At 37.4% G+C, this 14,395-nt stretch overlaps 1 protein-coding gene across 6 annotated transcripts in view; it reads left to right on the top strand.

The window, feature by feature from the left end:
* Window positions 1-14,395, top strand: part of LOC110107746 (protein PELOTA 1) — a 33,122-nt gene that overhangs the window by 9,189 nt on the left and 9,538 nt on the right. For all 6 annotated transcript variants that reach the window (XM_020838113.2, XM_028694601.1, XM_020838112.2 and 3 more), the window contains 6 exons: window positions 4,196-4,271; window positions 4,349-4,381; window positions 4,475-4,543; window positions 4,961-5,067; window positions 12,734-12,806; window positions 12,939-12,977. In XM_020838113.2, the coding sequence (XP_020693772.1) occupies window positions 4,196-4,271; window positions 4,349-4,381; window positions 4,475-4,543; window positions 4,961-5,067; window positions 12,734-12,806; window positions 12,939-12,977 (397 nt within the window). The remainder of the gene's footprint in view (window positions 1-4,195; window positions 4,272-4,348; window positions 4,382-4,474; window positions 4,544-4,960; window positions 5,068-12,733; window positions 12,807-12,938; window positions 12,978-14,395) is intronic.

The raw sequence follows: 14,395 nt of genomic DNA, 5'->3' as shown, positions 1-14,395 counted from the left end.
TCAAAAATTTGAATTGAAAATTCAGATTTCCTATGGGGGAAAAGTTTCTTAATTTATGGCAATCAATTGAATTAATTATAATTTCAAATTTGAATTGAAATACAATTAATTAGATTGCCTAAAATCAAGGATTTAATTTAGGAAAGCCATTTATGTCTCATGGGGAGATTTGAAATTTGAAATTTCAAATCTTAGGAGGGAGGCCGGCGGCTAGAAGGGGGGAATGGGCCAAGGGGGGGCGGGATGGATGGCTGGCGGGTGTAGGCTGCTTGGGAGCCGGCGGCTTGGGGGAGCCAATGGGCGGCGGCAAGGAGCAAGGGGAAGGAAGAAGGAAAATTTTCTAGAGATTCGAGTGGCCACGAAGTCACTCACCTCAATTACCCTCAATCTGAATTTCCACAAAGATAGCTTGGACGAAAATCTAAAACTCACAAAGAGATCTATCTTCTCCGAGGAGCTCACTAAGAGATCTAGGAGGAATGAACTCACTAAGAAACATATGAGCAAATTTTTCATTCATCAAAAACTAAACTCCAAATACAATGACTAAGCCTTTATATAGGCCATCCGAAAAATAAAAACCATAAATACGACATTTCCCTTGGGCTACAATATGCAATAACTCCCTCATAGGGGTACAAGTGGAAAACATAAAATATAAATGACATGAATAAAAATAAAACATCAGAAATAGAGACTGAATCGTGGCCGTCGCTCGACGACCCCTCCGATGGTAGGTGTGCCGAAATCTCATATGGATGTCCTCATCACTAGGTTTTGGTGCATATTCTAGCATAGGCTCCTACATTACTAGTGGACATCTGTTGTCCAATGAGGTTTACATAATCCCTTAAAACTACTATCAAGACTGCATGTTCAATGCTCCCTGCATTTCCTGCATCTCCACTTATCATATTCTTTGTCACAAGCAAAAATTTTGTGAAGCGACTAACCATACTAAAGGAAAAAAGCAAGTGCATCAACCGCTCCAACCTGAATTTCATCCTTTGAATCTTCCGACTTAATCAATTCGATATCAACTTTATCCTTTGAGATATCTGTATTAGCTACCTACTTTGTCTCAACTGACATTTCCATCTTCAAAAATACCCACACCAATAGAAGCTAAAGGTGCTTTTACTGGTTTTCTCATTTTCAAATATTGGTTTGGTTTCAGTGTTTTTCAAATCTTTGTTTTTGGATTCTGAAAGCACAGTTTTTTGGGATGTGGATATCTTGGAATAATCACTTTGTATAGGACTTAGGTTTTTATTAGCACCATTAGCTCGGCTTTGCAAGTTTATTTCTTTGCCATCTTTTTTCACATATTTCTACTTGGCGATCATTTTATCCTCAGAAGCATCTTGTGTTTCACTTATAGAACTCTCACTTTTCTTCTTCTTAATCATTCGCATCTTTAACTTTCTCATCCTAGGATCGCCGCTGCCTAACTTCTTCCTCCTTCAGTGTAGCTGTTGTCATGATCCCTCCATTTTTCCCTTGTATATCGAGGGTGGGAATCTCACCTTTCTTCCATTCGCCTCCCATGATCCGATCCCCATGGCTCAGCTTGCCCACCTCCTTCTCTGGTTGTCCACTCACCTAGTTCAAACGACCTTCCATAGTGGTCGGTCACCCTACCACCTCCACCATAAAACTCCTTTCCTGTTGTCCCCCCATCCGAAATCCCTATTTCACCTCTTATCAGAGCCCTAGAAGGTGGGTTTTGATGAAAGCTCTCTTCGTAGAACTCTTCGCGCCCGATCTCTTTCCCTTTAGATTTGACCAAGGGAATCCCAATCAAATCATGGTTGGGGTTAGCAATCGGAGCCGCTGGTGGAGTTTTGGATTGCATCTCAATGAGCTTCTTCAGCATCTCCTCAAACTGAGGTAGAACGATGGGGGGGTTTGGTTAATAAATTTTCCTAAGTGAATGTCCAATTGGGGAATTAATTAATTTAGGAGGGAGAGAATGAGATGGGGGTCGGCCAAAGGAGGGGAGAGAAGTGTCTAGGTTCGATGAATGTAGGAAGAGTGAATTGATTTCCAATGAATTTCAGATTTAATCATTCCTTGATTGAGGGAAGACTTTCCAAAATTAAACAAAACAATTTAGGAAAGAATTTGAAAATTCAAATTATTTTGAATTAAAAAACTTAAAAATTAAAATGAATTAATTTAGGAAAGAATAAATTTAGGAGGGAAAAGGGTGGGGCTAAAGCCGGTGGTTAGGAGTGGGTAGGGTTTAAGTTGGGCGGCAGTTTTTGGAGGGAAATTCAATTTCAGAATTTTGAATTCCAAATGAAGGGGATTAGGGCTTTAGGAGATGATTTAAAGTTTGCCAAGCGGGGAATCTTAAATTAGGAATGAGTATTTAGTTCAAATCCTATTTGAATTTGAAATATGTTTGATTGGAATACTTTTCTAAAATAAGATAACTAATTTAGGAAAAGATTTGAAGTTTAAATTCATTTGAATTTAAATTTAAAACATTTCCAAAATTAAAACAAATCCAAATAGGAAAGAAGGAAACTAGGATGAGAAGGCTAAGGAAAGTGGCGGCTTGGTGGAGAAGGCGGCGCTTTGGTAGGGTATTAGGGTGGAGATGGGGAGGAGACTGGCGGTTGGAAGCAGGGGAGGGTGGTGGCCGACGGTTGAAAGGGAAAGGGCGTGGGTGGCCGGTGGTGGGGAAGAGGATGAGAGGTAGAAAGCCGGCGACTAGGGGAAGATTTAGCCGGCGGTTAAAGGAGAAGGAGGTGAGGGATTAAAGAAAGAAAATAAACTGCGAGTCTCGGACTCTTCCAAAGACTGACGGGTATTGCGTTGCCCTTCACCAATGGACTTCAACCGCGAGTCCGGACACATCCTGCGGATGGTGGGTATTTCATTGCCCTCACATAGAGACTTCCACTCTCCTGAGAACTCCCATAGCTCTCAAGAACAAAGTGTAGAAACAATTTTTTTATTAATCCATCCTTGTCTAATACTGCAAGGGCCTCTATATATAGGCCTTAAAAGAAATTAAAAGACAACTTTTCCCATTGGTCTTACATAAGACTAGATTCTTAAGTAAGGGTAAAAACGGAAAATGCATAATTAAATAAAAAAACATAATTAATAAACTAAGATAAAATGGAGGGATATCAACCATCGATCTTCGTCTCTTCCTTTGATTAACCCTCCAAATCGGCTCTCCATTCGATTTTCTATAGTTGAAAACCTTCCTTCGATGGTTGAGAATATCTTCTTAATCCCGGATTTGATTTGCTATATTTTGGCATTCATCACATCCACCTTCTTTGTTGCCATCTCTCCAAAAACCACACTCTGATACCAATTTGATGTGACTTGGAATTAAAAATAACAAAGGAGATAAGAAATAAATGCAGGAGTACCAATTTAGGGGATGAATTTGGATTTCTTCTTAAAAAAAAATGTAAGATGCAATTGATTTACTTTTCTAGAGGTAGATCAGCTCTCCTACAAACCCTAGATGTCGTTAGGAAACTCACAACAAACCCTAGAATAAACTTCAGCAAAACATAATCTCAAACCCTAGATAAACATAACCCCCTTAAATAGCCATAACACTTAAGAAACCTAATTGGAAGCTTCCTTACTAAAACGTCCCTAATTCAATCCTTCTGAACATATAATAAACATAATTGGAAGCTTCCTAATTAAAACCTACCTAATTAAAATAAACATAATTGGAAACCTTCTTAAATAGTTTTCTCTTAATTAGGGACCTTCCTATACAACTTCCTCTTAATTCCTCCTCCTTACATAATGTAGTTATATGCTCCATGTGATTCTTTGATGATTTTTGTTGTTTTTCTGATTTGTATGCATAATATGCATGACGATAGGTATAAATTTCTGAGCTATTAGTTACAGAAAACTTTTTAAAGATTATTCTTATAATATTCAACTTTTATATATGAATAGACAAATTCATAGACTAATGCCTGTTTAAACATCCATTCAATGATGTCCTTGTGGCTTTTGAAGATTTGTGTCATCAAATTACCAATACCTATGTTCTATAATTCGGCCCTGAATTCTGAGTTTTTACATCTCTGGCTTAATTCCGTAAACACTATTTTACTATGAAATAACTACGCCTACATCAGAGAATGAGTTTTTATTTTTTTTTTTAATTTTTTTATTCCTTTGGATCTTCTCCTTTGAGCAGCATAACAACAACCCGCTCCCGTATTGAAACTTCTATTCCAAGGAAGCACGGTCCGGCTATTGCTGGCTATGAATCAGTAAGCTGGAGCATTGTCATTAAGTGAATCATGTACAGTTGCTGAAGTTTGATCTAATTGAGTAACACTTCTTGCAGGCTCTGAAAAAATTCTTTGAGAATGTTCTACAGGTACACTCTGTTTTCATCTCTCTCAATTTTAGCTAAAATTAATAGCATTTTGATGAATTCCCATGACATCTAATGGAATTTCAATTGACTCAGAGTGTGTTAAAGCATATTGATTTTAAAGTTGTTCGATGTTTAGTGATTGCAAGTCCAGGCTTCACAAAGGTATGATTAGTTAGATTTCTAAAATTTATTGTATATTTTCTAGATTATTTTTTTATTCTTGTAGTCCCAAAACATTGGATCGCTGCTATGCTTGTGCCAACGGTTTGGTTTTATCTTGCAATAGCTGTAAGAAATGTTCTGGTTAAACCTTGTATTTTATAAAGCTATGCCCTGAATGATTTGTTTGACGGGGAATTCCATTTTCAGAATGTAATAAGTTGTCTTTACCTTTCGATTGATTTTGCTATTAGATTTTGTTGCATACAACAAATTTTATAATCATTTTGACAGCCAAAAGTGCTTCTTCTAGTTATCTTCTCCTTATTGTGTGTTTTTTCCTTGTGCTGTGGTGGCTTCAGCTTATTGGATTATATTTAAGATATTTCATTTTAACATTTTTTTTTTTTCTGTGTGAAGGATCAATTTCGTGATTATTTACTATTAGAGGCAGAAAGACGTTCGCTAAGACCAATAATTGAGAATAAGTCCCGCCTTGTTCTTGCTCATTCAACGTCAGGTTACAAGTGAGCTCTTTGGTAACATTTCTTGCAAGATTTTTTTTTTTAAAAAAATTTATTCACTAAAAGTTCTCAGTCATTTTTGGATAGTTCCAAAAGTTAGATTGTGTTTGATAAGTGGATTATTGATTCAAACAGACGAGTCTTGGTTTATTTAACAGTTTGATTGAGCTCAATCTCAACTGTTGCCAAGCTAAATAGTAGCAACTAATTACATCTTGTCAGAAGTTGATTTACTTTTGTAAACTAAAATAAACTCATATTTGAGTACAATCATCGATGTCATGAATCAGGTAGCACATTGTATCCCTCTCTTAGGTTCTTTAATTTCCTAATTTGGCTCTTGCCGCAACCGGCAAGTTAAGGGGTATATTAAATGTTCAAAATGCATTATTTAAATGAGATTGCTTGTCTAGCACTAAAATTTCTAGAATGATTTACCGTAGCACTCTATGTCAAATATGCTAACTAAATTAAAGTTAATTGTACCAAGTTTCCCTCCATTCCCATTGAACAAAATTGTTAGCCGCCAAGTATCCAGATTCAATATCCTTGTGATTTACAATGATTCGTGGGGCTATTTGTACATAAACACCTTTCAACAAAGCGGCATCCAGTAGAATTGGGTAAGAGCGAGTGGAAAACTTAGAAAAGATAGATCACAATATGATTATTTGCAGACTGTGGGAGTAACATCTATTTAGGATAATGTATTGAAAATAGGCTTAAAATGGTTTATGTATGTACAACGACGAGGGAAAGTGCACAAATATGAATGGTTGATAAAAAAAATTTGAAGGATTAGGAAGAAAAATGTGCATACCATAAATTACATGGATATAAGTTGTGCAAAAAGATTTGTGTGAAACAAATATAATATCTCAAACAACACTTAATAGGAATGCATGGATAATAAGGATTCAGAAAGCTGACTATAAATAATTGGGATAAGGTTAGGATGAATGATCAAATAGAATTATTTAATTACCTATATGATTAAGCCTAATGATTGTGGGCTCCAAAAATTTGAGCTTTTGGGGCCTTGGCCTCTCCACATATATTTAGGGAGAGTTTTTGCAGATTATGTTCCAGGAGAAATTTTTGGAAGGTAGATTAGATACCAGATAAGACATTACCTAGAGATTTCGCCTTCTTAATGTGAACTTTTAGATTTGAGTTCTGGTTTTCTATAGGCGCAAGCGCTTATAGTTAGAGGTGTTAATATTTGACCCGGCCCGAAAACCCGACCCGAACTCGGCCCGAAAATTTCGGGTTCGGGTCGACCCAAACTCGAACCGGGTCGGGTTCGGGATTTCGACCAGTTTGTAAAATCGGGTCGGGTTCGGGTTGACCCGGAAACCTGAAATCAACCCGGTTTGACCCGGTTTTAATTAATTTAGGAGGATTTTAAAGGATTTTTATGAAATAAGTATATGATATTTCAAAAAATTATAAACATTGTTGCCCAAATTAAATTAATCTTGATTTATTTTAAATTAATTGAAGTAAATCTTACCTTAATTTGATTTAGATTTAAATAAATTAAATTAAATAAAAAAAATTTAATGAAATATACCTGAAGCGGGTCGGGTTCGGGTTGACCCAAACCCGAAGCGGGTCGGGCTCGGAAAACTGACTCGTTTGTAAAAGCGCGTCGGGTTCGGGTCGGGTTGAATAGTGTCGGGTCAATTTCAGGTTGGACCCGAACCCGACCCGTGACCCGTTTTTGACAGCTATACTTATAGTTAATTATCCCTCTCGATAATGAGAGAAAACTTTCAATTAAGGTTAGTCATTATATAGACACGTAGTATTTGGCGTATAGTAGAAACAAATTTAGAATTAAAAATTAAAATTTTTACTAACTGTCACTTAAAACGGATGGTGGGAAGAATGATGATGAACCCGATCAAGTCCTTGAAATGTACCTATGATGTTTTGCCAAGATGACTCATTCCAAAGTGTTATCAGTACTTCAGAGACACATCGACTGTGGGCCAAGTGGCTGGTTTGGTGGAGAATTGGTATAACACTCTTATCATTCAACTTTACAGATGACTCATTCCAAAGTGTTGTAAGGAAGAGACCCACCTCACTAAGTGCACTTTGGGTAGAATAACACACCGGCCTCGTAGGTAGAGTAGTATTTAGATGAGAGGGATATAGGGTGTTGGCTGAATTTGAAAGGCATTTGTTGAGGGTTCAACAAATTTTGAAGAAGCATATAGATGGACACATGAATGACATCCAATTTGAGATAGGAGATAGGGCATACTTAACAAAGGATGGTAGCTAACAAGAGGAATAAGAAGTTGGCCCCGATGTATTTTGGTCCTTATGAGATAATGGCGAGGATTGAAGCGGTGACTTATCGATTGAGGTTACCTACAACCAATACTATACATCCAATGTTCCACATGTCATAGTTGCGGAGAGCTATCGGGTATCATGCATCCAGTTCAGAGTTACTCGTGATATCGACAGAGGATTTGAAGGTGATGTTGGAACCACTGAAGCTGAAAGGGGTGCTACAGGGAGAGGGAGGGATCAAGGAAGTACTGATAAAATGGAATAACCTACCCTACTATGACGCCATATGAGAGTCATACGAGAGGATAAGGTGGGTCTTAGGGAGGGAGGTATTGATAGGGCTGGTCCACCCTGGATCGACCAGGGTTTATTCTAGGCAGACTAAGCCCGGTGAATAGGAGTGGTTCTTCCCCTTTGAATAGGGCCCAAGGAGCAAAATTTGAAATTGGTGGAGGTGGCGGCTAGGAGGTAAAAATAAGGAGCTATTTTAAGATTTTGCTATTTTATGCATTAAGTATATTTTCTACCTAGGGTTTAGTTTTTTTCTTTTGCACGTGTTTGCTGAAATTAGGGTTTCTTGGGTTGTGAGAACTCTACTTGGTGGCTATGGATTTGGGAGAGCCGTATCTTCCTCTCCAATTGAATATCCAACTATATCTTGCTATTTTCTTTCATATTTCTTGCAATAAAAGGATTTGTGGTGTGTTCATCTCCCCAAATTATTCAAATTCTTCTTGCGGTTCGCTGATTTCAGTAGAAATTGCTTCTACTTTCTATCAAATTGGTATTAGAGCGTAGATCTGGAAACCTATGGCGGGGAGAAAGGTAGAAGTGTTAGAAGGGGAGGCATTCTCTCCTCCTTTCAAAAGGGGAGGTATTCATTTTTTAAAAAGTAGTGATTGTGCCTGCAGGCTTGAAGAGATTTCTAAATCAATTTTGACATGATTTGATTAATTAATAGCATGAAGGTGAGTTTCCAAGTTTAGGATTCTTACAAATTAGAGCAATTGGTCTCTTGTTATTATCTCTACAATCTTTACAAAATACTCAAAATTAGTTTGATTGGCTCTACTTATTGTAGGATTTGCAAAATGAACCCTTGGGGGTTCTTGTAAAATCCTACATTAAGTGGCTAGTTTTTCAAACCAATAAAATGCATTTTAAACATCCAATAAAGTCATAGAGAATTTCACAAGCTCTAACCAATGCAAGTTCCTATAGGTTTTGCCAATTTTGTCATGACACATGATTTGGGAAAAAGGAACACAAGTTGCAACATTTGGGAAAGTCTACACCTCAACATTTGATTTGGGATCAAATAACATCACCTAACCCATGGTTTAGTTGTAGGCGACTATGAGGAGGCAACATGGATGTAAAAAACATGCATTTGGAGGTTGTTGAATATCAATCCAATGACCCTATGAGCATCAACATCATCCACATGCTCTCACATAAGAGCAAACAAGTGAAAATCGCCGGATTTTCACTGTTTTGCAGAGAGGACAGCGAACATAGAATTTATTATGAGCTTTAGAAAATGAAATGCAAGGTTTCTAAAGACCTAGGGGATTTGGGAGCATCATAGGTTTGGGAGCATCATACACTCAAAACGTAGGCATGAAATCTTTCTTTTTGGGAGAGAAAAAGAAGGATTTTGTGCTAGAAGTTGTAGGGGAGGAGGAGAAAGAAAGGTCCAACTTGGTAACAAAAATGCTGTCACGACCCGACCCGGCTTGCCCGAAATAATGGGGCGGGAACAGTCAATTGTACGGAAAACTCATACAAACCATAAACAATTTCATTTACTCTTATAACAGGACATGAACATCATCAACACATAATAAGAAAGAGCTACTAAAAACATCAACTAAAAGTTTTCAAATTTGTTTCTTCTAAATTACAATAACTAAAAACATAAACATCAACATCAACATAAACTCCGACAGACTTCTCAGATACAATCCACTAACTCAAACTCATAACAAAAAACATAAAACCTTTCTTCCTGAGGCCCTCTACGACGGTAGGTGTACTGCCGTCTCGTTGTCATTACTTTCCAGATGGTTCTCCTGAAAAAGATTCCCACAAGCAGGTGAGCTTACTCGCTCAGCAGGTAATTCATATTTTTTATAAAAATTTGCATAAAATCAAAATAAAACATCTTTTCATAATAAAACATTAAACGACGGTTAATCTTGCATAAGTTCATAACATTTGTATAAGAAACTTTTTCATAATAATTCCTCTATCATAAACCTTCACTTAATGTTTTTTCTCAAACTTCAACTTTCATATTGCGTAGAAAACATATATAAATCGTATTATGCATAATGTCTATTATATCACCCGTCTCGGAGGTGCCCATAAATTTTGTACTGATTAGTTACACATTTTCATATCATTTAGTCATTCCTTTACCATTGGCTCTAACGAGCCCCTTTACCATTTGGCTCTTTCGACCCCTTTTACCATTTGGGCACTCCACATTAACATTCTCAGTTTTATATCATAATTTATAATTTATGTTCAGTCAATCATATGCTTAATGAGAAACAATTGTGAATAAAAAATCATTTGTTTTAAATATGAAAATCTTGAATCTAAACATAATATGAAAGCTCACTGACATTATGAAATAAAAGACTTTAATATGTTATTTGCCAAAATAAAATTTGTAAACCATATAACTTGAAAGTTATAACTATTTGCATTGAATAAAAGAAGAAAACATAAATATGAAATTTTTATAATAAATATGAGTACATACCTTAACACAGGCACAATACTTCTTCAAAGTGTCGCTTTGACACACACTTTGATCTCCTTAAAGTTCACAACCTAATAATCACATAAAAAGACATGTCACAATAATGTTTTATGTGTCAAATCAATCAGAATTTTGCGTAAAATTTTATAAAATTATTTCCGTCAAATTTCGTTAACTTTGAATTTTTTACTTAAGTCTTGTCACGATGCATCGAAATGCGTGCGATGACCTACGATCGTCGTTTTCGGGTTTTACAAATGCTATTCAATTATTTCTACTACATCGAATGATCTCTTGAATTGGTCAAGAATTTTCAGTTTATGGCCGCTTCTCTATGGTACCAGTTGTTGTTTCATTGAATTTGCTTCATTAATAGGCTGTTGTTTCGACTTTGATTGTTTTGGGTTGGCACTGAGATCGAGCCCAAGGCAAGCAAACCTCATTTTAGTATCCACAAGGCTTGGAGACCTAGGTTTCACAAGTTTGAGGGATTTTGTCTCGCTAGAGCAACTGTCTGAGGCTAGCCGATGTGCTCTCACTTTGAAAAGGCGAGATAATGGAAGGTTGAAGAGTGTGCTTGCTATCCAAGATACTTTTGGTGTTGTCTTTATCGTCAACACCTCGCTGATATTTCTATTTGTGCTGAAGGAAGAAAGATCCTTTAATACCAGCCTTTTATCACTCTTTAGTAGCCTTCCTTCTTCTTTCAATCACTAGAAAGCTTCATACCGTTTGCCTCTTCTCGATTTTGAAGGAGTAGGAGCAACAACTCGGTTTTGCCTTCAGGGATCAAACATGTAGTCCAGAAACTCTAGATATGTCGTATGAAGGAAGAGAGGCCGCATGATAGGCTAGTAGGTGAACTCCCAACTTGGGTCGGTCCAGGTCACACATGAAAAGTGGAATCCCTTGGTTCGATCCTTGCTCACGGGCTGAAAAGACCACTATCCGCTCAAATTTTGATCTTCTCTGCTCGGTTCAACTCATCATGAGAAGGCCCTCTGATGAGGACATCGTCAACGATTTCGACACATGTTTTATCAGGAGACGCCGGAGATCGACGACCATGATCATGAGTTGTATTTTAGTAGTAGTTTATTTTATTTTATGTTTTTTCCGCTTTTGCCCTTATGGGTATTTGGTCGCTATTGTAGCCCAAGGGGTATTTTAGTCTTTTGTTTTCTTTGTCATTTTGAGGCCTATATATATGGCCCTTTTCTTATGTAATATACCCCTTGGGCTACAATAGCGAAAAGAATGACATTAGTTGAAATGATCGACGAGCAAAGATCAAAGGTCTTTATCGTCAACACCTTATGTAATATGAAAAGAATGACATTAGTTGATGTGATCGACGAGCAAAGATCAAAGGGACGTTGGATCATCATTGGACGACCTTCATCCTCCACCACTCCGGCCACCTATCCAAGAACGACGATCTTAGGCTCCTTTTTCCTCGGAGTGACCTCGGTTCTAATGTGGACTCTTCTTCCGCTAAAGCCTAGACTAGTTGAGCGTATGGGCTCCAAAGGTGAAAGTTCTCATTATTAAATCATGGATTCTTGTGTATCGTCGTAGTTTTACAATTGCTCTTTGCGTTTTCTTGAATTGTTCTGGAATCGGCTTTGCTCTTCTTTGCCTAAGCAAGTTAAAAACCAAGAATTCTAAGGATCAATCTTTGTTATAAGTAATAAATTTATTGTGGAAAACACTTTGTTAATTCACTATCTTTAATTTCCTAAGTAACTCCGGATTGTTTCACATCACCCTCTGCTTGACTCCTCTTCCCAGTTTGCACGAGGGAGGAAGCCGCTGTGTTCTGCTCTTGCTGAAGGGAATGCGTGTAGAAGCCGTAGAGGAAGACTCCTCTCCTGCTCTCAATCTGGAATGAAGTAGTTGTATTATATTTGACTTATGTTAAGAAAGGTAGAGGTAGACCTAAAAAGGCTTGGTTAGAAAATATTAGAAATGATATTTCTTTATTAGATTTAAATGAGAATTTAACTTTTAACAACACAATAGAGAAAAAGGATTCATGTAGCTGACCCCACATAGTGGGATAAAGGTTTGATGTTGTTATTGTTGTTGTTGTATAAAGAGTTAATGAACCATTTTGATCATTTTTTGTATATTATATATAAGAGAAAATAGAGTGGATTGGATGTTTAACCGATTGGTATTACTGGTTAAAATTATGAAGGGTACAAATTAGGTGTATATATTTAAAAATAGGAGAGTACTACCCTTCAAGAGACTGTCATGGACAATAATTTAAATTTAAACGAGAAAACCTAACGTGGCAAATAGTGAAAGCACTTAAAATGCAGGAATTGTGATCCGTCATATGTTGTAACGGGATTGCTGATCCAAAGCATAGTGGTTCTAGTTGTGAGAAAGTATATGATTGGACGCACAAGACTACCATAAATTTCAAAGTTGAGGATGCAACTATAGCAATTGCGGTGGATTTGATGTGATAATTATTCTACACTTTTGAGAATATTGAAAACGAAATTTGCTGTGTTCTGCTCTCATATCACAGTTTCTACATTTTATATAAGAGATCAAAAGTTTCTTCTTATTGAATTGTAGGCATAGCTTGAAAGAGGTTTTGGATGCCCCCGCTGTCATGACCTTAATAAAAGATACAAAAGCTGCACAGGAGGTGATTGACTCTGAAGATTCATATTCCACTTTTAACTTCTCTAGCTCTGCTTCTTTCAAGCTTTTTGTTTCTTATTCTGTTTTCTTCACTATTGTTCCTCTTATATTTAATTCTTTAATGCTATTCTTTCAGGTTAGAGCTTTGAAGGACTTTTTTGACATGCTTTCAGATGTGAGTTTTCTGACTTGAACATAATCTTTGTTTATTTGTAGAACTTGATCTATTGTGTTTAGTCCAACTTTGAGAATGATTTTAATGAATACCCTTCTGTCTTTGAAACTATCTTTTCAAATTTTTTTTGCATTTAATAGGTATGCTGGTTAAAATTACAGTTCTCTGTTGTGAAAGCTAGTTCTAAACATGTACTACAGTTTTACTTGTTCATGTTCCCATGTTGTCTATACTTAAATATATCATGGTGCAAAACTATTGTTGGATGTTAAAACCTTGGATGATATGCTGCACGGTAGTATCTCTCAAAGAAAATATGGTTATCATGAGTTATTGTGAAAATTACCACCCTTGCATTGCTACATCTCTCTTTGAACATGGCATTGAATAGTGCCTTTATGTTATTCTGGTCTGTTACTTTTTTGTACATTGTATTCTAGTCTTTTTTCCCCCTTAATATTAATAGTCATTGCCGTTTGGCAAGTCCTTGAATGATGAATTTCTGGCACCCATCTTGAATTTATTAGTGGACTTGAACACTTCTTTTAGGACATCCATCACATAGGGTTTTATATATATATGGTTGAAAATGAATTGAGTCTGAGTCAAGCACTATATTATTCAAGCTCGTTTATTTATTTTTTTCTCAAGATCAAGTTGAGATTGATCACGACTCTAAGTTTTAAAATCCTGTTCAAGTTTGCTTATTAGTTTTATTATAGAGTTTGAGCCAAAAATGAGCTTTAAGCAGGACTAATTAATTATATATTTGATGCTATTAATTTAAACATATAGAGTTATTAGTAGACTATTAAACCGGCCCAAGGGCTGGCTGGGCAAAAAAAAAAAAAGAAGAGAAAATCCACATCATTACCTGTTGCCGCCCATACCGGAAGCCATGCGTGAATCCTGCCCAAAATCCCGATATCTGCTACAGTGTCGCGTCGCCAGTCTGCAAACGGCGCTGCTGCGGTCGTATCGCACGCGATCTCGCCTCGATCCCGCTCCCATTCGAGTCGTTAAATAGAAGCCGGGCCTCCCCTTCAGTGGCTGTTTCCTTCCGCTCGATCCCACACTCTCCCGCTCATTTCTCCCGTAGATCTTCCTCTACCACGACACCTTCTCCACTGCCGAAGCTCTCTCCGACTTCGCTACCCACAACGACTCCTCCCTTCACTGCTCCGATCAAATCCCGACCACCTCTGCCTGTGCCGACCTCCCGTCGATAGAGAGAGAGAGAGAGAGAGAGAGAGAGAGAGAGGAAGAGAGGCTTTCTCCTTACCTCAGCCTTGACCGATCTCCTCCGTCGCCTCCTCTACCCAAACAGCCGAGCTCCACAAGACCCTTAGCCGAGAGCTCTCTCACACCTCTCCAACCGATTCCTTATACGGACCTTGCCCTAACCTCATTCGACAACT

This window comes from Dendrobium catenatum, unplaced genomic scaffold (genome assembly GCF_001605985.2).
Source record: "Dendrobium catenatum unplaced genomic scaffold, ASM160598v2 fragScaff_scaffold_506, whole genome shotgun sequence".
Taxonomy (NCBI): Eukaryota; Viridiplantae; Streptophyta; class Magnoliopsida; order Asparagales; family Orchidaceae; genus Dendrobium; species Dendrobium catenatum.
This window is presented reverse-complemented; position numbering and strand designations above follow the sequence as displayed.